The 24,776-nt window shown below is 40.1% G+C and overlaps 1 protein-coding gene across 1 annotated transcript in view; it reads left to right on the forward strand.

Annotated features, from left to right (window-relative positions):
- Positions 1–24,776, forward strand: part of LOC124555726 (conserved oligomeric Golgi complex subunit 2) — a 79,935-nt gene that overhangs the window by 44,206 nt on the left and 10,953 nt on the right. Inside the window, exons 7-11 of the mRNA XM_047129743.1 lie at positions 209–376; positions 5,994–6,060; positions 10,243–10,447; positions 11,263–11,545; positions 15,265–15,445. Coding sequence (XP_046985699.1) covers positions 209–376; positions 5,994–6,060; positions 10,243–10,447; positions 11,263–11,545; positions 15,265–15,445 — 904 coding nt within the window. The remainder of the gene's footprint in view (positions 1–208; positions 377–5,993; positions 6,061–10,242; positions 10,448–11,262; positions 11,546–15,264; positions 15,446–24,776) is intronic.

Genomic DNA, 24,776 nt, shown 5'->3' on the forward strand with positions numbered 1-24,776 from the left:
TGTAAACTTCAGTTCATAAAAAGAATTATACATTAATATAATTACTTATTTTTATTGAAGAGTGCTAATGTGATAACTTCAAATGCCACACTTGTGGGGAGGCAGCGTAGAATATCACATAAGTTATTTTTCGGGTATACTAAGAAGATGTTTGTAAACAACAGATAAGATGGAATGAAATATTGTCATGACATGTGTTTTGTCACAGGTTTCAGGAGATTGGGGGTCCTGTGGAATTTATTTTAGGTGGTGACAGAAATCTTGCATTTTCAACAGCAAGTAATTCCAGTTTGAAACTTGTGGCATCTGAAACAGTTTGGAACAACATTAACAGGTGTTGGTCTGATGGCATTTTTCTGAAGCAACTAACACACAAGTAAGAGCTCTCTTGATATAAAATCTGATCATAAAAGTGCCAACAAATTTTGAAAGGGAAGAAGAATAAGAACAAGGTGAATTTGCAAATTGTCATAGGAGTGGCTGTATCACTACACAGAAAATTTTGAACATTTATTTCTGTAAATCCTATCTTGTGGGAATTTTATTCTTTTACTTACATTTCTTTTTGCATGTAGTCATCAAATGATGACATCATTGAAAACATCATGGTATGTACATATAATATGTATAACATTTGTGTACAACTTTTACTACATATTGTAATTATGTACAAAGGTCACTGTGTAACATATATAACTTAAAAAATCATGTCTGTGAACACACACATTTATTTACAAGAAAAGATTATAATTTTTTTTTTTTTAAATTCCTGCCCAGGCATGCTCTTATGGATTCTAGCAATTTGTTATGCAACACTGAGCCCCTGATATATGTTCTGGGATCTATTCTTTTTAATTTTGTTTTTGTCTGTAGTAACTGTGCTTACTACTTGTGTTGTAGATCGTAACATTTGGGTGTGCCACTCTGATGGTCTACAGATAAAGTGATAAGTCTGTATACATCAAAGGAGTATACAGTTAGATATTTGTTTCGAATAAGAGCATCATGATAGGTCTCATGTATGCCAGACCACGTAGCAGCTTAATAGCTCTCTTTAGTGGCACTAGTATTGTTCCAGTGTACTTCAGCAGCACAACCCCACAGTTCTATCCCATAATTTATGAATCAGAAACTGACACATAGAATGCTGTTTTCAGCATTGTGTTACCTACTGTTTTGGACAGCTGTCTATGCAAGTGTAATTCACTGCATATTTTACTGCATACATATTTAACATGGTTTTCCCATCAAAGATTACTGCATACATACATAACATGATTTTCCCGTCAAATAATGCCATCCAAAGTGCGGACCAAGGAATTTACAGTCTTTGTTGTCTGTGTATGACATTCCACAAATATTTCCTTTACATCTGTGGCATGAGTTGCCTGCTTTGACCTCCTACAATTCTTACTTTGTAGTATTGATATTTACACCCTGGTTACAAAAATATTTAGTCACTTCAGATTTCCCATGTGTTGACGAATGAGTTACCTTCTCCTTGTTATCTGCATAAAACAACAGAGAAGTGTCATCAATATAAGTAATTACATGGAAATTATAGGTTGTATAATATCATTTAGACATACATGAGAAATAGAAATAGTCCCAGTTTTGACACTTACGATACATGCCACAGTTCTGTTTCTGGCATACACTGTAAGTTGAATTTTCTCACCCTATTTTGATAGCTTATGTTCGTGCATTGTTTACAGTTTTAAGGTATGTAGGTAGGAGTAAAACAGATATGTGTCTGACATTGCGTGCCCTCAGTTTCTGTAAAAGCAGTGCATGGTTGACCAGATTGAATGCCTTTATAAGATCTAAAAATTTGCCCAATGCATTCGTCCCTTCATCTAGATAGCTATAGACTTTGTGCAAAAATCCTGTAACAGCTGTTATACTGCTGTGTTTTTTTTAAAATCTATGTTGGGTTTCTGAGCAGAGAAGGCAGTAAGCTGAGCAAAAATCACTGACTCAGAAATCTCACTAAATGTGAGAATCAGTGACACTGGTCTGTAGTTTGATGCTTCCTCCTTTGATCCTTTTTTATAATTGGTCTGACTATGCTTCTTTTCAGTGCACTGGGAAACATAACTTCTTTGACACCACAATTGACAAGATCTATAATTGGTGTAACCAAAGTGTTAACCCAGTTTTTAATTAATTTACTGTGCAAGGACCATCCTAAACACTTGAGTGCAACTGTAGAATCATTTTGCTTATCTCTTGTTTTATTACTTCCTAAAATTTAAAGCCCTGCATTAGTCTGCATTTGTCTGTACCAGTCTATAGTCAAGTTTCCGTCTGTGCCTAATAAGATTATCATATTCCTGTACATAGCCATGAAGAGAAATGTATAGACACTCTGTCAAGTATCAGAGATATGTGAGAATAAGGTGAACGTACCAAGACCAAAGGAACTTCAGATTGTCCATTGTAAACAGCATCCAGAATCAAGTTACGTAATATCCATGCCTTTTTATTATTTTAATAAATGTGTGTGAAAATTAATCAAGTTCTGTTTAAAGTTGGTCGCCGTCAATCTGCTACTCTAAGCGTGCAAGTGGCATTTCTATCATCTGACCGAATGACAGAAGATAAACACGCCACGATAAGACCACGAGACATATTGCTGACACTCGCCTACTTCATTAGAGCGACAAGTCAAATAATCTGATGGTGTGTGTACCGAAGGTCTTACAGTTCGCACACCACACAAACTAAACTCACTTGGTTAAGCACAAACAGTCTTTCAATACTTGGAAGGAGAAAACAAAGTGTTATAGTTCTGAACTATCTTAGTCAACTGAGTAGGACATTAAAATAGTTCAACTGTGTGGTAATGAGGAAAACAAAGTGATGTACTAAGCCTTGGCTCTGAAAGATAGGAAACCAGCTCTGATCATAAATTGTTAACACACTTCAGATAAACATTTTTGGAATAAAGCTCTTGAGTATCTTAGAAAAATAACTAAGTCTGTTCAAAGTTCACAACACATTTATGATAATGGCAAAGTCCAATAGAAACTAAATCTGACAACATAGTCCGGCTGTTAGATTCCAAGTTTCAAAGAAGAATTTTCTATGTCCAGTGAAGCCAAAAAACTGGCAGTCTCATAAATATTATGAAATCAAGAATCAGTCTTTCTGTCAGGGCCACAGGTTTTGTAAAGAGGCCATACTGCAGGATCAAGAATGAGGAGACTGTCTCATACAGTGATACCAGCATAGTGACAACCCCAGACTGAGCTCCTTATTGTGAAAATGCAGTAAGCATCTGGCACCAGCCAGGAAGCTCCCTCTGTGGGAACTCACTGCCCAGGACCCATGCATCACCCTAAATACAGCATTGGTGCCAGGATATATTCAGTCTTGCTTCCTGTCACATGGCTGCTGTAAGATATAGGTCTGTGGTGCCAGTGACCTCTGCTGGAGCTTTGGTCACCATCTGGCAATTGTGTGTGTCACGATAGCCCCGAATATCTTCTCCAAGGAAGCAGGCTGCCTATGTAACTGGGATGTAGTTTGGGTTGTAGGCTGGGTAAGCAAAAGGCCTAACCATAGCAATTTGTTTTCACAGACATAACCACGATGAAACACATCTTTGTGAGCCAAGGCCCCTTGCATAAAGCTTCAGAGATGCCTTACCAAGGCCCCTGCCTGGCTATTGAGTGTGGTGAGTGGACACTGACTTTACAGATAAAAGGGCAAAAGAAAATCGTGTCCATCGATCTTTGTGAACCAGCATACGAGAGTACTGACAAAGTGCTGAATCACAGGCCACTACTGCATGGGCCTACGTTCACCCCCCACCACCAGCAACTCAACTGGCAGCTGCCACACAGCCAGACCCAGGTGCTGCACCACACTAGATGTCAACAGAAAAAGGGACAACTGTGACAGTGTGATATGGGCAATGAGAGCAGTTCCAACTGAACCCATAGGCGATTTCAAAAACTGACAATTGTTTTTTGATGACTACTGGTTTTTTTATAAACTCTTTATTAGCCAAGGTCACATATTGGAAATTTCATAACTGATTTTGACCATTGCCAGTCATATTTAGATCAAAATATACACAGCAGTATTGGCTGTTGACAATGCAAAGGTATGTCAGCTTCAACTCGTACTTGTAATATTTATAAATCATAAGTACAGATAAGCATTGTCATCGTGCCTTTCAAAGTAACAAACCTAATAGCCAAGCTGTCTGTTGACAGTGACAGTCAAAGCCAAAAATTCCTAGCAGTTGAACGAAAGCTCAGGTCACATCCATCTAGAAGAAGGGCAGCAGAACTAACCTGTTTGAGACAAACAGGTCTATTTGCCGATCTGCCCATGCAAGCTGGCTCATGCTCATGCCTCAGCAGTGGGCAACCAGACGGTGTAGGGCGAGTGATGAAGGGTGAAGGGGACGGGAGCGGAGGGATGTATCGGAGAAACTCATCGAGGAGTCCATTCTACGACCACTAATGTTAGTTCTGTGGAGATATATTGCTTTATGGTGGCTAATTACTCCCTTTCATTGCAAATTTATTTTCTAGACTGTTGCAGTGATGAGAAATGACAACAAAATGAAACTTAAATTTCTTTTAATTGATGAAGTGAAGAACGTGGCACATCTAAGTATGAAATGTGACATTTCTTACGATTGATGCTGCCTTATAATGAATATCATTTTCAGATGATTTTCATGATCTCCTATTTTAAGCTTTTAAGTTGAAGTGTGTCAGTGAGCTTCTGAGTTTTCATTCTCATCATTGTGGAAAGCAGCTACTCATATGAGTATGTAGGTCCAAACATTGATGTAACTGTAGCTTCACTTAAAAAGTCATGCAAATTTATGTTGAGGAAAATTTTCATACACATCTTTGAGAGTTATTTTATAATGAAACTTGTGATGTGGCTCTGTTTGCTGATCTGCTCATGTGAGCTGGCTCATGCTCGTGCCTCAGCAGTGAGCAACAGGCTGGTGTCGGGCATAAGAACAGTGGTTGTGAAAAGATTCAACCACAGGGACCAGAGGTGAATGTCATGCCTTGTCAATTACAACTGATTTAAAATTGCTGCTGCCAGTGAATGCAGGTCCATCTCAAGCAGTTTTTGAGCAAACACTGTGAAGGGAATTGTGTGCATTGGATATTTGGAGTTGTGTACCTTGCAAAAGGTCATTGCTCACAGCAGTTTATAAAGTTGCATGTTTTCAGTGGGCCAAACAATAACAAAAATGGTCAGTACCTGACTGGAGAAGTGTATTATAGTCAGACAATTGGTGACTATGTCGCTTTTCAAATTATGTAAGGTGGAGTGCACCAGTGACCCAATGAAGCATTTAACCCAGTAAGAGTGCAGAGTGTAGTTCAGGGTGGAGGTGATTCTTTATTATTATTATTATTATTATTATTATTATTTTCTTGATATGTGGTGGCCCACTCATTCAGTGTACTGTGAACATGAATCAAGAAGTTTATTTCATTCTTGGTGACCAACTGTTGCATTTTCTTCTACATCTTTTCGATGAATGTGCTGTGGACATTCTCAATTCTCACCTTCCAAGTTGACAGTAGCTGTGTCACAGGGCTGCACACACATGTTCCTGCTCCTCTCTCCACTCTTATAGTCCCCTGACTATAACAATTCCCATATAACACTCGACTGGCCTGTTAAATCACTCAGACCGAATCCCATGGAATATGCATGGAACTTTTGGAACAGCAGGTGAAATGTGGTGTTGAACGTCCCTGCAGTCAGGTAGCTCTATGGGATCTAATCATCAGTGTGTGGCTTTAGCTGAATGTGGTATGCCTGAAGGAATTAGTGGACTTTCTTACTTGCTAAATTGCGGCCATTATTAAGGTCCGAAACTCCTGAGTGTGACTGATCTTTTATCAAATGTGCTTATTTGATACTCTAATAATCAACATGATTAGTACAGGCTGTGAAGGATAAAAATTAGATAAACTTGGATGAATTATCCTTTGCTGTTTCAGGTTTTGGAAATTAAATCTACTGATCCTTGCAAGATACAACTTTTGGATTAGTGCAGTATTACATAAGGTAAGTTTGTTGTGTGAACAGATTTTTGCAGTAAGAGAAGAGATATTTTGTGTAAAACTAAAATTTTGAAACTTACTGTAAATAACAGTGATCTCTCTCTCTCTCTCTCTCTCTCTCTCTCTCTCTCTCTCTGTGTGTGTGTGTGTGTGTGTGTGTGTGTGTGAGAGAGAGAGAGAGAGAGGGGGGGGGGGAGGGGGGGTTAGTATTATGAACTATCTAGTTCCTGTGCATATGATTTATTTAAAGCTGTTCTGTATAACATTTTTGGTAAATAGGGCATTGCACATGGCACTAAAATATGAATAAGAAAACATTATGATTTATTAGCATTCTGTTCAAAAGGAACCTTGTTCAAGTCCCAGGTTAACAAACAGAACACTTTTGTTTATTACAAGAGTTAGGTAAAAACGTAGTATATGTACACTGCACCTAAAAGTATTATTTTCTGTTGTTCTAGTAAATGGGAGTCTTCTTAAGCCCACCATATGGAAGAGATTGAAGGTACTGACAACTGTACTGTTAGAGTTGTAAAGCGTCACACAGAGATACTCTGGAAATTCAGATTGATGTCTTTAGGTGGTGGATTCTTCTCATGGAAAGGGAGTTGCTACCTTATATGGGAATTGTTATAGTCAGGGGACTATAAGAGTGGAGAGAGGAGCAGTAGCATTTCAGAAACTGTGTTATGGCTAGGTAAAGGCAAATTTCTTTTGTATGGGGACAGGTAGAAAGAGTGAGAACACATGGTGAGGTTTGAAGGTGCATCAGTACTCAATGCTTTGTTTATGGTTGTACACAGTGGCCAACACTTTTTTTTCCAACAGTCTCTGCCACTGTCATTAACACCAAGTTTAGACAATTTAGCACTTGCTGAAATTGGGATAAAGCCAAGTACAGAGCAGAGAATCTTGATATATTGCCTTTCTTAGTGCAGAATATTTAGCCTGTGCTCCTCTGTAACAAAGTAAATGACTGTCTTTGTCATCATCATCATCATCATCATCATCATCATCATCATCATATAACAACTTCGTATATGATTAGGTTTATGCAGTGCTCCAGAACAAATAAACTGAAAAATTGCAAAGGGCCTGTGCCAGAAGCTGTACGTGGACATATGTTTTCATATAATAGTCACTCTTCCTTACATTTTGGTTTATTCCCATTTGTTTTTCTGTGAACACTGGCATTAACAGTTTTTTGTTAGTGTAAAAGGTGCTATAAGGAACATTCTCTGTTCATCTCTGAAGCTGCTAAGTGAGATTTATTTATTATGTTCATATTATAAAAATTTTAATTGTCGGTGAAAAATGGTCAGAATTGGATTGGAAACAGCATATTCTCTTGGTCACTGAAATTATATATGAGTTTGCAGTGATGCGTAGAAAAATTTATTTTCTGTTTCACAACTTGTAGTAATTCTTGCAGTTGGCTATGTAATGTTACTAGAAGTTGGTTATTCAAAGATATTTTCAGTACATCATATGCACATTGCCTCTTAGCCTAATCTTTCTGTGAGTTCTTCCTGAAAAACAATTCTTTCTTGTTATGGATTTTCTTCGTGAAGTTTATCAGCAGTTAAATATTTATCAACTGAAATCTGTTTCTTATTCTATCTCTAATAACCTTGTGACAGATAGAACATTAATCCCATACCTTCCTTTCTACTTCCCCTCTTTTGCATTATCATTTGAACTATGTCACTGATTATGAAATACAAACTTCAGATCTTGCTATTGTCATTAGCAGCCTTCTGAATGCACCTTATGAGGTTTTCTTTCACATTTTGCATGGTCATACCATCTTCCTCACAAACATAAAAGTGTTTACAATACTTTTGGCTGCAGTTTTGCTTTTCAAATGCAGAGAAAATAACGCAACATGAACTTTGAACTACACAGGACTTGATTTTGTGAACTGCAGTACATGCAGGAATGAAGTCCATGATGAAAAATCATCTTTTCTCAAATTTATTTTAGCTTTACTCTGACTTTGCAAATGTTGCTTATAGTTCAAATGTTAATCTCAAAAGATGCTCTGTTGTGAAGTTACAGAAATATTAAAGGCTCAAAGATCCCATATATTAACATTTGTGAAGTTTGTAGATTTGTGTGCTACCTTAGTAAAATAAACAATCACATTTTGAAGGACTTACACAACCAAGCTCAGCTTGCTTTGTTGTCAGAATACTACTTATTTTTATTATTTCTGTGCTTGGTGGGGGGAGAATAGTTACCAGTACTGAAATTTATCAGAAAATTGGTACAAATAACTAAGATAACTAACTATAATTTTGTGTACAGATAGGTGGAGGGGCCTCTTCATGACTGAACACATTTATATCTTCATACCAATGATTAGCTTGTCCAGTGGAAGACCACTAACAACAAAAGTCAATTTTGACCAGATTAAATTATAAAGTATTAGGGCACACTGTAGGAAAATAATTTTATTGCATTTTTGCATCCCTCTTTGAGTTTTGCATTTTCTGACATTAACAGACTAACACAAAGTGGAAACTGCATTCTAAGTAGTTTCCGAAGAGGAAAAGAAGTGTAAACCACAAGTCACAGCTTCTATAAATGAAGATACAAATGCCTATTAGACCACACTATTGGAAGGTGTGTTGCAGAATAAACCTCCATCTTGTGTTGTTACATACCTGCAGTTGTGTACATGGAATAAAGGGTTCATTAACTGTCTTATAACATACACTAATATACACTGAAGTGCCAAAGAAACTTATAGTCACATGTATTAAAATACAGAGATATGTAAACAGGCAGAATACGGAGCTGCGGTCAGCAACACGTATATAAGACAAGTGTCTGGCTCAGTTGTTAGGTTGGTTACTGCTGCTACAATGGCAGGTTATCAAAATTTAAGTGAGTCTGAACGTGATGTAATAGTTGGTGCATGAGTGATGGGGCACAGCATCTCCAAGGTAGTGATGAAATGGGGATATTCCCATACGACCATTTCACGACTGTACCATGAATATCAGGAATTCAGCAAAACATCAAAGCTGTGACATCACTGTGGCCAGAAGAAGATCCTGCAAGAACAGGACCAATGATGACTGAAGAGAATCGTTCGGCATGACAGAAGTGCAACCCTTCCGCAAATTGCTGTAGATTTCAGTGCTGGCCATCAGCAAGTGTCAGCATGTGAACCATTCAACAAAATATCATTGCTATGGGATTTCAGAGCCAAAGGCCCACTCGTGTACCCTTGATGACTGCACGACACAAAGCTTTACACGTCACCTGGGCCCATCAACATTGAATTGGACTGTTGATGACTGGAAACATGTTGCCTGGTTGGACGAGTCTCGTTTCAAATTGTATTGAGTGGGTGGATGTGTATGGGTATGGAGTCAGCCTCATGGATCCATGGACCCTGCATGTCAGCAGGGGGCTGTTCAAGCTTGTGGAGGCTCTGTGACGGTTTGGGGCATGTGCAGTTGGAGTGATATGGGACCCCTGATACATCTAGATAAGACTCTGACAGGTGATACATATGTAAGCATCCTGTCTGATCACCTGAATGCATTCATGCATGTCCAGTGTGCATTCCAACGGACTTGGGCAATTTCGTCAGGACAATGCGACACCCCACACATTCAGAATTGCTACATAGTGACACCAGGAACATTTTTCTGAGTTTAAACACTTATGCTGGCCCCCAAACTCTCCAGACATGAACATTATTGAAGGTATCTTGGATGCCTTGCAATGTGCTGTTCAGAAGAGATCTCCACCCACTTGTACTCTTACAGATTTATGGGCAGCCCTGCAGGATTTGTAATGTCAGTTCCCTCCAGCACTACATCAGACATTAGTTGAGTGCATGCCATGTCGTGTTTCGGTACTTCTGCATGCTCATGAGGGCCCTACATGATATTAGGCAGATATACCAGTTTCTTTAGCTCTTCAATGTAGAATACATATGCTAAGTAATTATCATAGACACAAAATTAACATTAATGGTTTTCTGTAGTAAATGTTTTTGGAGGGATTACCTCTTAGCAATTCTGCTTCATAGTGCATACACGCGTGCTTCCCAGGTACACAATGCTCTTCGATTTGCAAACTTTTGGTTTTTTTCACACAAAATTTGTGCTTTATCCACCTAAGATTTGAGTATTACAATATTTTGACATTATATTCTACTTTTATGCAGTGGCCATTAAGTGTGGAAAGTGCTGGAATTGCTTCAACATCTACTGTTAAGGAAGGGCATGAAAAAAGTGCAGTACAGAGCCTCCAGTATCTTGTGTGTCTGTACAATGATATTGAAAAACTGATAGAAATGCTTCCTAGTCTCCAGAGCATTGTCATGAGCAAAGCAACACAAATATCACAAGAAGCTCAGAAAATATTTGAAAGTAAGCATTAAATTTATATACAGGTAACCTAATATAGTATTTATAATAATATAAGGAAAAGGGGAGAATGCTACTCATCATAAAAATGACACATTGCGTTGCGGACAGGCACAATGAAAAGACTGTGAAACATTTAGCTTTCAGCCAGTGTCCTCTTCATAAAAGAAAACACACACCTCATGCACAGATAACAGCCATCTATAGCAGCTTGGTCCAGAATGCATTCCAGTGTGTGTGTGTGTGTGTGTGTGTGTGTGTGTGTGTGTGTGTGTTTTCTTTTGTGAAGAAGATTTTGGCTAAAAGCTAAATGTGTAATAGTCTTTTTGTTGTGCCCCTCTGCAACTCAACATGTCATCTTTATGATGAGAAGCAAACTATCCTGATAATGTTGATATTCCAAACTGGAGTTTCTGTTGTTTAAAATAGCATTTCTTACATCACAGTTTGAACACAGACACCCTTACTGTTTCATAAGTAGTAGAATACTCTTAAGTATAGTCAGATTAAGTTCTGAATTTATTATTGCGTGTATGCATGAGTGCATGCAACTGCATGCACCCCCTTCCACCCCCCCCCCCCCACCCCCCACCCCGCTCTCTCTCTCTCTCCCTCTTTCTCTCCCTCTCTCTCTCTCTCTCTCTCTCACACACACACACACACACACACACACACACACACACACACACACACACAGAGAGAGAGAGAGAGAGAGAGAGAGAGAGAGAGAGAGAGAGAGAATGAATTTGGAAACTATAAGATAATTTTTATTGCCATGTACTCTGAAAAAAAAGTTCATGCTTAACTTCATATTGCAGGGAGCCAGCATTCAAGCCAAGAGCAGTTGAAACAGCAGCTTCCGAAAGTCACACAAGAGATAGTGAATGCAGTAAGCCATCAGAGTATATTACAGCTCAAACAAGTTAATGATATACCTCGACTCTACAGACGCACTAATCGAGAGGTTCCTACCAAGGCATGTTCATATGTTCTTCAGATGTTAACTCCACCGACAAAGTTTTGTGCAGCTAGTGCTTCTTCAGTGTCTCCTAAGCTGCTTGATCACTGGTTATTGCTTATATTCTCAGCTATTACAAAGCAGTAAGTTTAATTTTACAACATTAACAGCATTTATTCCAGCAATTGTGGTCTAGTTGTCTGTTATCATGTGGTTTGCAGATTTAAGAAAATGCTTAAACCATGAACTTATATTAATTGAATAGTTTCCATTCAGGAGGGAAATGTTTGCAGTTTTCATTCATGAAACACATTGAATTAAGGGTGGAACCAGTTTATGGTTCCACTCAGTTCTGTCCATTTACTGAGCTAGGTGGCACAGTGATAAGACATTAGATTCTTAATCAGGTTGATGGTAGTTCAAGTCTCTGTCTGGCCCTCTATATTTAAGTTTCCTGTAAATCCAGTAATTTGCGTAAATTCTTTAAGGTGAAAACTGAGATGGATATTTTGAAAGAGCATGACCAACTTCCTTCCTCTATCTAAGCTTTTGGTCTGTCTATAACAATCTCATCATTGACACACAGCTAAACCCTAACCTTCCTTACTTCCTTTCCTTCCCAAGTTCCCAATTCATTAATGAGACCTGAATTATGTGTAACATGCGGAACCAAGGCCAAGACAATCTGTACCCATTCCTCTACAGTCTTAACACCTTCTCTCCTATTCATTTGCATGCCACCTTTCTGGGTTTTGACCTACACCTTTTTATGGTAGCTTTAAAACCTTCTCCCAAATAAAGCCCACCAACCATCAAGAGTACCCCCACTTCAATAGCTTTTATCCTCTCCACACTAAAAACTCTTAAAGTGTAGCTGCCCAGCAATGATGCATTTACAGCGACAAGAAATCCATTGCCCACTATACTGAAGATCTTTGAAGCTCTCCTTCAAACCTATACCTCCCCTCTCATATCCACACATGCTCCAGATTCTTCAACCATTTTCATGAGCCATTTGCAATGGATCATGTTCCTCATTATCAGATATCACCATGGGCTCTAACAACCTAACCACATTGTTCACTATGTCTTCGATTGCCTGTTATGATGCACTGAAATGAGGAACATACTGCCAAAAATGCTATGCAATTCTCAAAACAGTATTTTCTCATCTACTGAGTCTATGAGTACCAAATACCACATGGGTCATATCCCTGTGGAAGACGCAAGTACAAGATTTGTCCTGTATACCCCCCAAGCACATCCTGTCCCAGTCTTGTCACAGACAAATACCACTCTATCCAAGGCAGAGTCACCTGTGTAAGCAGTCTTGCCAAATTCCAGCTCTGCTCCAATTTCTGAATGAGTGACAACCATCCAATTGAGGCCAAAACAAATTTGACCACCCAGTGGCATAGCATAACATACTACTGAGCTCACCATGCTCATCTTCATTGACTAATTCACAACCTGTGCCATTAGACCCCACCCCCCTCTCCAAATTACAATCATCTGTGAATTATATTGATGGGAAGTGTTCTAACAACACATCCTTTGATCCCACAAATCCCTCGACCTCAATCTTTGCCGGTCCCTATCCCACATCCACTTCCACTCTTGTCTCTTATGAGTTCCTACCTCACTCCATTAATCCACACCCATACTGGTCTCTCCTCAGTCTAATTTTCCATATTCAACTTCCCCTGCCCATGCCAGGGCAGGATCAACAGTACCAAAATCTTTTGCTGCCTCTCCCTCCCAGTCATCAGTCTCCCTTCCGCCACATCTCTCTTTCCCACCCCTTCTCCTAGTTCCTGTCACTCCTCTCTGCCGAAAACAACCCCTCACCCTAGTTGAGCTGCAGAACCAGAACAATGTGGCTGATTAGGGTACAATTTCTCTCTCTCTCTCTCTCTCTCTCTCTCTCTCTTTCTTTCTGTGTCGGGGTGTGTGTGTGGGGGGGGGGGGGGGGGGGAGGGGGTGCGCATGCACTTGTGCATCCATGCATGCATGTCAGTCAGTCTGTCTGTCTGTCTGTCTGTCTGTCTGTCAGTCAATCAATCAATCAATCAATCAGAGACAACTTTCAGGAAGGACATTATTCGAAAGTATTGTATGATTTATTCTTGTTATCTCGTTTATGTTCCTGTCAGCCGCATAATACCTCAACTATACAGTGAGTGGCTACCTTTACTCTTTCCGCTAACTGTTTGAAAGTTTCATAATCCAATCCAGGCATATGCTAACCTTTTCTCTTTGAGAAATCTGTAATTCTTGATTCCAGAAGAAGCATCTGTGTTTGTCAGAAGAATAAAATTGTAGTTTTGTGAAAGTAAAGTCCTGAGGTACACTATCTGATCAGAAGTATCCAGACAGTCCTATGTAGTGCAAAGTTGACCAGTGGATGTCACGTATGGTGGATCTATCAGTATAAAAGGAAGCTTGACAATAGAGAAGCAGTAACAGCAGAATGGGTTGATCAGAAGAGCTCAGTGACTTTGAACTTAGACCAGTAATTGGATGCCACCTGAGTAACAGAGTCATCAGGGACATTTCAACTCTAGTAAAGCTGCCTAAGTCAACTGTTGGTGATGCGATTGTGATTGTGAAGTGGAAGCACAAAGGGACAACACAGCTAATTCCAGACCAGGGTGACCTCATGTACTGATGGAAAGGACCATTGAGTATTGCGGGGCTGATTCTAAAAAAATCACAAGAAATCAGTGGGAAGAATCACTTGTGAATTCCAAAATTCTACCACCAGTCCAGTTAACCCAGTGATCGTGTTTAGAGACAATGTTCAAGCAACTTCTCAAAAGCACACATTTCTGTAGTCAATGTTAAGTGACACTTGAGGAGGTATGTCGAGCGATGCCACTGGACAGTGGATTACTGGAGACAAGTGATTTGGATTGATGACTCGCACTTTACCCTCAGGTTATCTGATGGAAAGGGTGGTGTTTGGCAAACGCCTGGAGAACATTACATGCCGTCACAAGTAGCGCTAACAGTGAGGTACAGAGGAGATGGTGTTACAGTATAGGAATGTTCTTTGTGGTTAAGGTGTGGTCTTCTCATTGTGTTTGAGAGAACAATAAATGCGGAAGGATATGAACACATTTCATGGCAGGCTGTAACCCCATACAGTAGAGGAATAGTTCGGAGACAATGGTTGATTGTATGAGCGTGAGAGTGCACCCTGACATAAAGCAGCATCTCTGAGGCAGTGACTTGTGAACGATAACACTCAAAATGTACTGGCCTGCTGAGAGTCCCGATCTGAGCCCAATGGAACACCTTTGGGACGAGTTTGAACATTGACTTCACTGCAGACCCCACCTTCCAACATCACTATCGTCTCTGGTTTCAGCCCTTGAGGAAGAATGGGCTGCCATTCTTCCACAGGCATTCAGACATCAGAAAGTGTCCCCAGCAGAGTTCTAGCCATCATAAAGGTGGGGTGTGGAAATATCCTATATTAATGTACACTAATAGGTGCCAAGATACTTTTGATCAGATAATGTATGCTTAGATAAGGCAGTTCTTGACCTTCGAGATCATATGTCAGTCTAGAAATTCTGCTCTAGCACAAACTTATAATCTTTCATCAATGAAAAACCTACTCAAGGAATAACTTAATTTTAATATAAGATGTCCATTTCTTTTATAATTTGTATTATTTACTGTTCTTTCTCATGCCAGACCCAAGGACATAAAACATTCATGACTATAATTAGTAGAGATGATAAAATACATAGCCAGTGAATGGACTTTGATCTGTAATTTTTTAAATTTATTCATTTTTTTGTCGTTTTCTTAGGAAGTTGCCATATTTCATCTCTTTTACACTGTTATGTTTCAGATATTTTATAGCTGTCAGTGATGTGTTAACATCCGTGCAGAAAACTGAAGAAAGCCTTCGTCGGCTGAAGAAAATTAGAGATAGATCTACATCAGCAAATCTTGTTGAGGGAAGAGGAATTGGTGATGATGATAAAATCAGACTACAGCTTGCCCTTGATGTAAGGACTTTCTGTGAAGAGGTAATTATCAAAGGAGTACAATGATGTGACATCATAACTTTATTAAACAGCAAAATGAAGGTCATTTCAAACTGTTAAAGTGCAAAACCATGCTTGCCATTAATTCTGCTTAATGCATTGAGAATCAAGGAATTTCTGATGAAATTGATGAAATTGACAATGTGACAGAACAAACATGGTGCTTGGTAACTATGCTTACGGCTTAGGGAGGAGATGCTTGTTCAAACTGCTGGAAGCTGACTAATCGAGAAAGCATGATGATAAGTCCGGTGTAGCATTATGTATAGACCGTGACTGATAAATTACAATGCATTGTGGAAATGACATTTTGAAGACGAATCAGATTTCTTTACATTCAGCAAATGTAAACAGCTTACTTTTGATACATCTGAGTGTGGCTTCTTTTCCAAGGAAGCACTGTGTGCGGAGATGGATAGTCTGAGGAGAAATAACATTATAGATAATCCTGCTATCCCTCCACTCAAGATTTCAACTGTTAGAGTGCTACTACAATAAACTGCTGAATTTTTAGAGTTGTCAGGTATTATTTAATGGTAGAAACAGTAAGGGAAGAGGTACTATAACAAGTTGACAAATACCAGTTATATGCTTTAATAAATATTTGAATAAAATTTTACGTATTGTCCAGAAAGTCAGTGTAAGTGCAGTTGCGGTGTCACAGCTGCTTCAATGGAATTTTGCATATGTTACCAAAGAAATTTACATTTTTCATAGAAAAATAATAAAATGACGATTTTGCTTGCTTCTTGCAGACAACAAAACTTCTTTTGCAGAAGTTCATAGACAGAGTTAACTGAAGGTTCTTTATGAACATATCATTGAGGGACTTGTAAGATAAATTCACAGCTCTAAAAGAATAGTCAGACATGGTAAACATGTGGCAGAAGTTTCCTAGGCTCAAGACAATCTTCAACCCCCATAAAAGATACACTATATGAGAAAAAGTACATGAACACCTATTAGTGGACACTAATATTGGATATCCACACTTCACATTTATGACAGCTAGAACTCTTCTGGGGACACTTTCAGTGAGGTATCTGAATGTCTGTTGAGCCCATTATTCCTCAAAAGCCAAAACCCAGGGCAAGTAGTGTGTTGGACTCTTGGGTCTGAGATGAAGTCAACATTTTGACTCATCCCAAAGGTGTTCCATTGGGCTAAGGTCAAGATTCTGGGCATGTTAGTCCATTTTGGGAGTGTTATTGTTTACAAACCACTGCTTCACAGATGTTGCTTTCCAGTAGACTGCATTGTTTTGCTGATACAAACAATCGTATTCTCCAAACTGTTCCTCCTCTATTGTGTTCATATCCTTCCATGTTTATCATTTTCTTAAGCACAGTAAGGGGACTACATCATAATCATAAAAAATATCGCCATACCGAAACGTCACTTCCTGTGTACATCACTGTTTACACTACACGTGATGGCAGGCAACATTCTCCAGGCAGTTGCCAAACCCAAACTAGGGACAGGAAAAACTGACCAGTCAAAACCAATACAAGTATTTTGGTTCTGAATAACTGGTATTTTTCATTATTTACTAATAACCAGGTAAAAAATTATTTTTGCATGAAAGCCTGTACCTTAATCTACTTTTCTACATAATTTCCATCAATATTGAGGCACTTGTCATAACGTTGTATCAGTTTTTGAATACCCTCCTCATAGAAGTCTGCCACCTGACTTGTTAACCACTGCATCACCATTGTTTTGACTTTGTTATCATCTTGAAGATGCTGACCGCCTACGTTTTTCTTCAAGTGCAGGAACAGATGATAGTCACTGGGCACAAGATCGGGGCTGTATGGAGGATGATCTGGAGTTTCCCATCGAAAAGGTGTGATGAGATCTTTGGTCTGATTCGCCACATGCGGACGGGCATTGTCTTGCAGCAAAACGATGCCCTTGCTCAACTTACCACGTCTTTTGTTCTGAATCAAACGGCGCAGATTGTGTAATGTCTTACAGTAAGCTGCTGAATTCATTGTCTCATTACGAGACAGAAATTCCACAAGCAATACTCCTTTTCTGTCCCAAAAAACTGTGCACATGATTTTCCGGGCAGAAATTGTTTGCTTAAACTTCACTTTACTGGGTGAATCTGAATTCTGATATTCCGTGGATTGTTGCTTTGTTTCTGGTGTGATGTAGGCCACCCATGTTTCATCGCTCGTAACAATTTGGCTTAAGAAATCATCACCGTCATTGTGGTACTGCTCAAGGAAAGTCAATGCACTGTCTAAATGTTTGGTTTTGTGAACATCTGTCAACGTTTTCGGTACCCAATGTGTGCACAATTGTCGGTAATTCAAGTGCTTGGTCACAATGCCATACAAAACACTACGAGAAACATTAGGAAAGTCATCCTGCAAGGAGGAAATCGTAAAGCGTTTGTTTTCTCTCACCTTATTGTGCACTTCCTGCAACAAACTTTTGTTAACGACCGAAGGACGCCCACTCCGTTGTTCATGCACATTTGTGCGACCATCTTTAAATGCTCTCACCCACTTTCTTACCATTCCATCACTCATAATGTTTCTCCATAAACTGCACAGATCTCACGATGAATATCGATCGCTTTTAGGCCTTTAGCACTAAGAAATCTTAAAACAGCCCGTACTTCACAGTCGGTGGGACTCACGATTATCGGAGGCATCTTAAACACTCAGTACACAACGTAAACAAGGAAGAATCAAACTGTAATGGCGTCAGTACGTAGACAACAGATGTAGGTACCCAGTGCGCATGCGCAGAACATCGACCGCAGCGCTGCGGCCGTGGTGTGGCTAAACGGTACCCACACAAAAAAAAAAAGAGACTGTTGACATAGCTCAAGTTCACAGGCCATGCACTAAGTATTACTGAATAGTGTGGCATAGCGTACTGAGAAGATAATAGGAGTCTTTTTCTGATGACACAAGTTGATATGTTATTGTATGATTCAGAATTATGGCAAAAGCAGATAAACAGAGCTATGCTGCATCACTCCCAATAATACTTAGGCTGTTCATCAGATAGAATGGTACAAGATATGATCCTTCTCTTATAGGGGTAAGAAAAGGAAATAATTTTCTGTTGAGTCCTAGGAAATGTAGTCATCCAGAGAAATGAAATTGCTGATGATGTTACTGCCAAGGAAGTTTGATCCTTCCACCTCCTGATCTCTGTTCAGTCCCCCTACAAGCTTTTACCACATACATGACCCAATTTTTCAATCTCTTTTATGTGCCTATTGACAACTCAACACTTTTTTTATTTAGTAAGATGATACATTCGTTCCTGAAGTACTTGTGTTCTGCTAGAACACTCCATTACCATATTTATATACAATATTCTCTTCTTTTTTGTGTGTGTGTGTGTGGGGGGGGGGGGGGGGGGGACTTCCAGATTTACACATTCTGGCATGAGGCTAGATTACAACATTGGACCTGCATGTTGCATGCCAGCAAATACCTGTCACACCACCGTGGATGACGCACAGTCTTCAGCTCTTTTGTCCTTCCAGTGAAAATAGCAATCTGCAGCACCACAGCCTTTTTCTGAGATGATTACATACTCCTGGCTTGGATCTTGTCAGAGTTCCATATACGGTAGAAGTTAAGCATTCCATAGTCATATTCTCACAAACGGAGTACAACTATGACATTCAAAGAAAGTAATTTTTGAGAACATTTCTCATGGAGAAAAATAGGGGTCTGCCTAAATACTTTAAAAATGGATTAGAAGCAGCCTTGACTGCAATAAATATTTGTAATCCATTTTTAAATTCAAAGATAGCTTCTCCGACCAAGACTATCTGGTCACAGAGTAGGTCTTCAGGTATCTGAGTTTTTAATAAGATTGTAATCCTTGGCTTTGCATGTAATAATATCCAGCAAAAAATATAGGATTCTGTAGGGCCTAAGGACAAGTTCAACAATTATTATGACAATTGTATGGGTGTAAAAATTCATGCTCCACTCTATAAGATACTGAACAATGTTTGATGTTTTGATACTCTTGGTCTATAGTCTTGTTGTTCAAGGTTTGTGTGTGGGCCACTTGTTCTGCTTTTTCAGTTTTATTTTAAGTAATCATTCTGAATATTATCAGGTAGAAACAAAATTAAGATGTTCATTGTCGATTTGGCCTTGTGACAGTGGTACAGAAAGAGCATAATGAAATGTACACTATCTGACAAAAACAGTGAAGCACCCAAAAGGGGAGAAGAAGACAAAATGAAGCTTCACAGGTTGAGAGGGTATGTGATATTATTTCAGTGATTACAAAACTGAGTCAAATTTACTAAGAACTTGGCAGTATGAGTCCACATATCAACATGATGTTGCATCCCCTCTGGCCTAGATGCATGCACTGATTCAGTTGAGAAGATTGTCATAAAGCCATTGTATCCTCTCCTGAGGCAAGCTAGCCAACTGTTGTAACTGAATACTGTCACTGGAATGGAGGTGACATCCAAGCTGGTCCATCATGTGTTCTTTTGATGACAGGTGCTGGGATTGTGCTAACCAAACGTGTACCTCAACATCGTGCAGACAGTCCATGCGGTAACGAGCATTCTCCTGTCGAAAAATGGCACAACAATACTGTCACATAATGGTTGACACATGAGGATGTAGGACGCCTGTGATGTAATGCGTGTTGTTAGAGTTCCCACGATCACACCATCAGCAGTCTGAAGTCATACCCAATGGCCACCCACACTGTGACACCAGAAGTAACACCACTGTGACTCTTAAAAATCTACATCTACATCTACATCCATACTCCGCAAGCCACCTGACGGTGTGTGGCGGAGGGTACCTTGAGTACCTCTATCGGTTCTCCCTTCTATTCCAGTCTCGTATTGTTCGTGGAAAGAAGGATTGTCGGTATGCCTCTGTGTGGGCTCTAATCTCTCTGATTTTATCCTCATGGTCTCTTCGCGAGATATACGTAGGAGGGAGCAATATACTGCTTGACTCTTCGGTGAAGGTATGTTCTCGAAACTTTGACAAAAGCCCGTACCGAGCTACTGAGTGTCTCTCCTGCAGAGTCTTCCACTGGAGTTTATCTATCATCTCCGTAACACTTTCGCGATTACTAAATGATCCTGTAACAAAGCGCGCTGCTCTCCGTTGGATCTTCTCTATATCTTCTATCAACCCTATCTGGTACGGATCCCACACTGCTGAGCAGTATTCAAGCAGTGGGTGAACAAGCGTACTGTAACCTACTTCCTTTGTTTTCGGATTGCATTTCCTTAGGATTCTTCCAATGAATCTCAGTCTGGCGTCTGCTTTACCGACGATCAACATTATATGATCATTCCATTTTGAATCACTCCTAATGCGTACTCCCAGATAATTTATGGTATTAACTGCTTCCAGTTGCTGACCTGCTATTTTGTAGCTAAATGATAAAGGATCTATCTTTCTGTGTATTCGCAGCACATTACACTTGCCTATATCGAGATCCAATTGCCATTCCCTGCACCATGCGTCAATTCGTTGCAGATCCCCCTGCATTTCAGTACAATTTTCCATTGTTACAACCTCTCGATACACCACAGCATCATCTGCAAAAAGCCTCAGTGAACTTCCGATGTCATCCACAAGGTCATTTATGTATATTGTGAATAGCAACGGTCCTATGACACTCCCCTGCGGCACACCTGAAATCACTCTTACTTCGGAAGACTTCTCTCCATTGAGAATGACATTCTGCGTCCTGTTATCTAGGAACTCCTCAATCCAATCACACAATTGGTCTGATAGTCCATATGCTATTACTTTGTTCATTAAACGACTGTGGGGAAGTGTATCAAACGCCTTGCGGAAGCCAAGAAACACGGCATCTACCTGTGAACCCGTGTCTATGGCCCTCTGAGTCTCATGGACGAATAGCGCGAGCTGGGTTTCACATGACCGTCTTTTTCTAAACCCATGCTGATTCCTACAGAGTAGATTTCTAGTCTCCAGAAAAGTCATTATACTCTAACACAATACGTGTTCCAAAATTCTACAACTGATCGACGTTAGAGATATAGGTCTATAGTTCTGCACATCTGCTCGATGTCCCTTCTTGAAAACTGGGATGACCTGTGCCCTTTTCCAATCCTTTGGAACGCTACGCTCTTCTAGAGACCTACGGTACACCGCTGCAAGAAGGGGGGCAAGTTCCTTCGCGTACTCTGTGTAAAATTGAACTGGTATCCCATCAGGTCCAGAGGCCTTTCCTCTTTTGAGCGATTTTAATTGTTTCTCTATCCCTCTGTCGTCTATTTCGATATCTACCATTTTTTCATCTGTGCGACAATCTAGAGAAGGAACTAAAGCGTAGTCTTCCTCTGTGAAACAACTTTGGAAAAAGACATTTAGTATTTCGGCCTTTAGTCTGTCATCCTCTGTTTCAGTACCATTTTGGTCACAGAGTGTCTGGACATTTTGTTTTGATCCACCTACCGCTTTGACATAAGACCAAAATTTCTTAGGATTTTCTGCCAAGTCAGTACATAGAACTTTACTTTCGAATTCATTGAACACCTCTCGCATAGCCCTCCTCACACTACATTTCGCTTCGCGTAATTTTTGTTTGTCTGCAAGGCTTTGGCTATGTTTATGTTTGCTGTGAAGTTCCCTTTGCTTCCGCAGCAGTTTTCTAACTCGGTTGTTGTACCACGGTGGCTCTTTTCCATCTCTTACGATCTTGCTTGGCACATACTCATCTAACGCATTATGTACGACGGTTTTGAACTTTGTCCACTGATCCTCAACACTATCTGTACTTGAGACAAAACTTTTGTGTTGAGCCAACAGGTACTCTGAAATCTGCTTTTTGTCACTTTTTCTAAACAGAAAAATCTTCCTACCCTTTTTAATATTCCTATTTATGGCTGAAATCATTGATGCCGTAACCGCTTTATGATCGCTGATTCCCTGTTCTGCGTTAACTTTTTCAAATAGTTCGGGTCTGTTTGTCACCAGAAGGTCTAATATGTTATCACCACGAGTCGGTTCTCTGTTTAACTGCTCAAGGTAGTTTTCAGATAAAGCACTTAAAAAAATTTCACTGGATTCTTTGTCCCTGCCACCCGTTATGAACGTCTGAGTCTCCCAGTCTATATCCGGCAAATTAAAATCTCCACCCAGAACTATAACATGGTGGGGAAATCTACTCGAAATATTTTCCAAATTATCCTTCAGGTGCTCAGCCACAACAGCTGCTGAGCCAGGGGGCCTATAGAGACATCCAATTACCGTGTCTGAGCCTGCTTTAACCGTGTCCTTCACCCAAATCATTTCACACTTCGGATCTCCGTCAATTTCCTTCGATACTATTGCACTTCTTATCGCTATAAACACGCCTCCCCCTTCACTGTCCAGCCTGTCTCTGCGGTATACATTCCAATCTGAGTTTAGGATTTCATTACTATTTACATCTGGTTTCAGCCAACTTTCTGTCCCTAGTACTATATGAGCGTTGTGACCGTTTATTAATGAGAGCAGTTCTGGGACCTTTCTGTAGACACTCCTGCAGTTTACTATTAGCACATTAATATTGTTATTCCCTGTTGCATTTTGCCTACTCCTACCTTGCTGCATCTCAGGAGGCATCTTGTCGGGCCTAGGGAGGGGATTCTCTAACCTAAAAAACCCCCATGTGCACTCCACACGTACTCCGCTACCCTTGTAGCCGCTTCCGGCGTGTAGTGCACGCCTGACCTATTCAGGAGGACCCTACATTTCTCCACCCGATAGCGGAGGTCGAGAAATTTGCACCCCAGATCAACGCAGAATCGTCTGAGCCTCTGGTTTAAGCCTTCCACTCGGCTCCAAACCAGAGGACCGCGATTGGTTCTGGGAACGATACTACAAATAGTTAGCTCTGATTTCACCCCGCGAGCGAGGCTTTGCGCCTTCACCAATTCCGCCAACTGCCTGTACGAACTGAGGATGACCTCTGAACCCAGACGGCAGGAGTCATTGGTGCCGACATGAGCAACAATTTGCAGTCAGGTGCTGGAAGAATGGGACCTCTCCCAAGGTCACTGCCGTACTCATTGACAGTTGTCATCCTGGGTAGTGCAGACTACAATGTGACACCATTCATCAGCAGTCCATGCTTTCTGACCACAACAACACTAAATATAGCCTTTTGTGTTGTGGTGTTAATGGCAGCCTACCAATGGAATGGTAATTCCGTAGTCTGGCTGCTGCTAGTCTCTGATGATTTGGGATGACACAAAACGTTGCAGGCAGTCCGTTACCTGTTCTCAAATTGGGAGTCCATTACTTGTTCTCAAGTGGCAGGCATAGATGTGAAGGGGCTACGCTTTTCTTAGTGCACAATATGGTGATCCCCCTTGTAGTGGTCAGATATGGTTGGCTGGAAAAGTGACAATTAATATGCCTGCCTTCACATTCTTGTGCATTCCAACATTGGACCACTGTCTCATCCGAATGCACCACAAATCTGGATATTGTATGATTCAGCCAGCTGGCCAAATGGAGACCCACAATCAGGACCCCTTTAAACTCTGGCGGGTGCTGACAATACTGTCTCACACAATTATGTAGCGTATCTGTGTCCTTCACAGTGATCACTCAACATCTGACGCTGTTCACACCCTTCATATATCTTATGAGGCCTGGTAACAACACTAAAACATGAACAACACGAGTGCACTCTGGTGGCCATTCTACGTGTCACAGAGAATTCCAACTCTGATCATTCACATACCTGCCATTGGTGTGAATTTATATGAAGTTACATTTACATCTGATCACGTCTTGTGGACGCTTCCTCTTTTTGTTAGTCAGTGTATATTTATTGCAATGGCAGTCATAGGTACACTTGCTTCAATTACACAAAAAGTAAAAATAATAAATAATTTTGTGTGTGTGTGTGTGTGTGTGTGTGTGTGTGTGTGTGTGTGTGTGTGTGTGTTTTTAACAAAATAATATTGTTTTTAACAAAATGATAAAAACAAAAGGAAAATTTGATTGAGAAAACTAAGAAATTATGGAACAGAAATGCTGTACAATACCTATCTTCAGGAGGTAAAATTCATTATACATATATCTGTTGTGTCACAATAGGTGGGACATTCTCATCCTGGTGTCTGACTGGCCCTTCCAATTTCAGTTTCTGTACCTCTTCCGCTGTACGTGAAATTTGTATTGGAATCAAACACAGCAGTTTAAATCTTGTTGGAAAGTATCCCTACCCAACTTAATAAAATAATCACAAAAATTTAACTGAAGTTGAGGACATGAGGACAGGCATGTTGTGTACTGCACAATGAATAATGTTCTCAGGGGTT

The sequence above is a fragment of the Schistocerca americana genome, chromosome X (genome assembly GCF_021461395.2).
Source record: "Schistocerca americana isolate TAMUIC-IGC-003095 chromosome X, iqSchAmer2.1, whole genome shotgun sequence".
Lineage (NCBI taxonomy): Eukaryota > Metazoa > Arthropoda > Insecta > Orthoptera > Acrididae > Schistocerca > Schistocerca americana.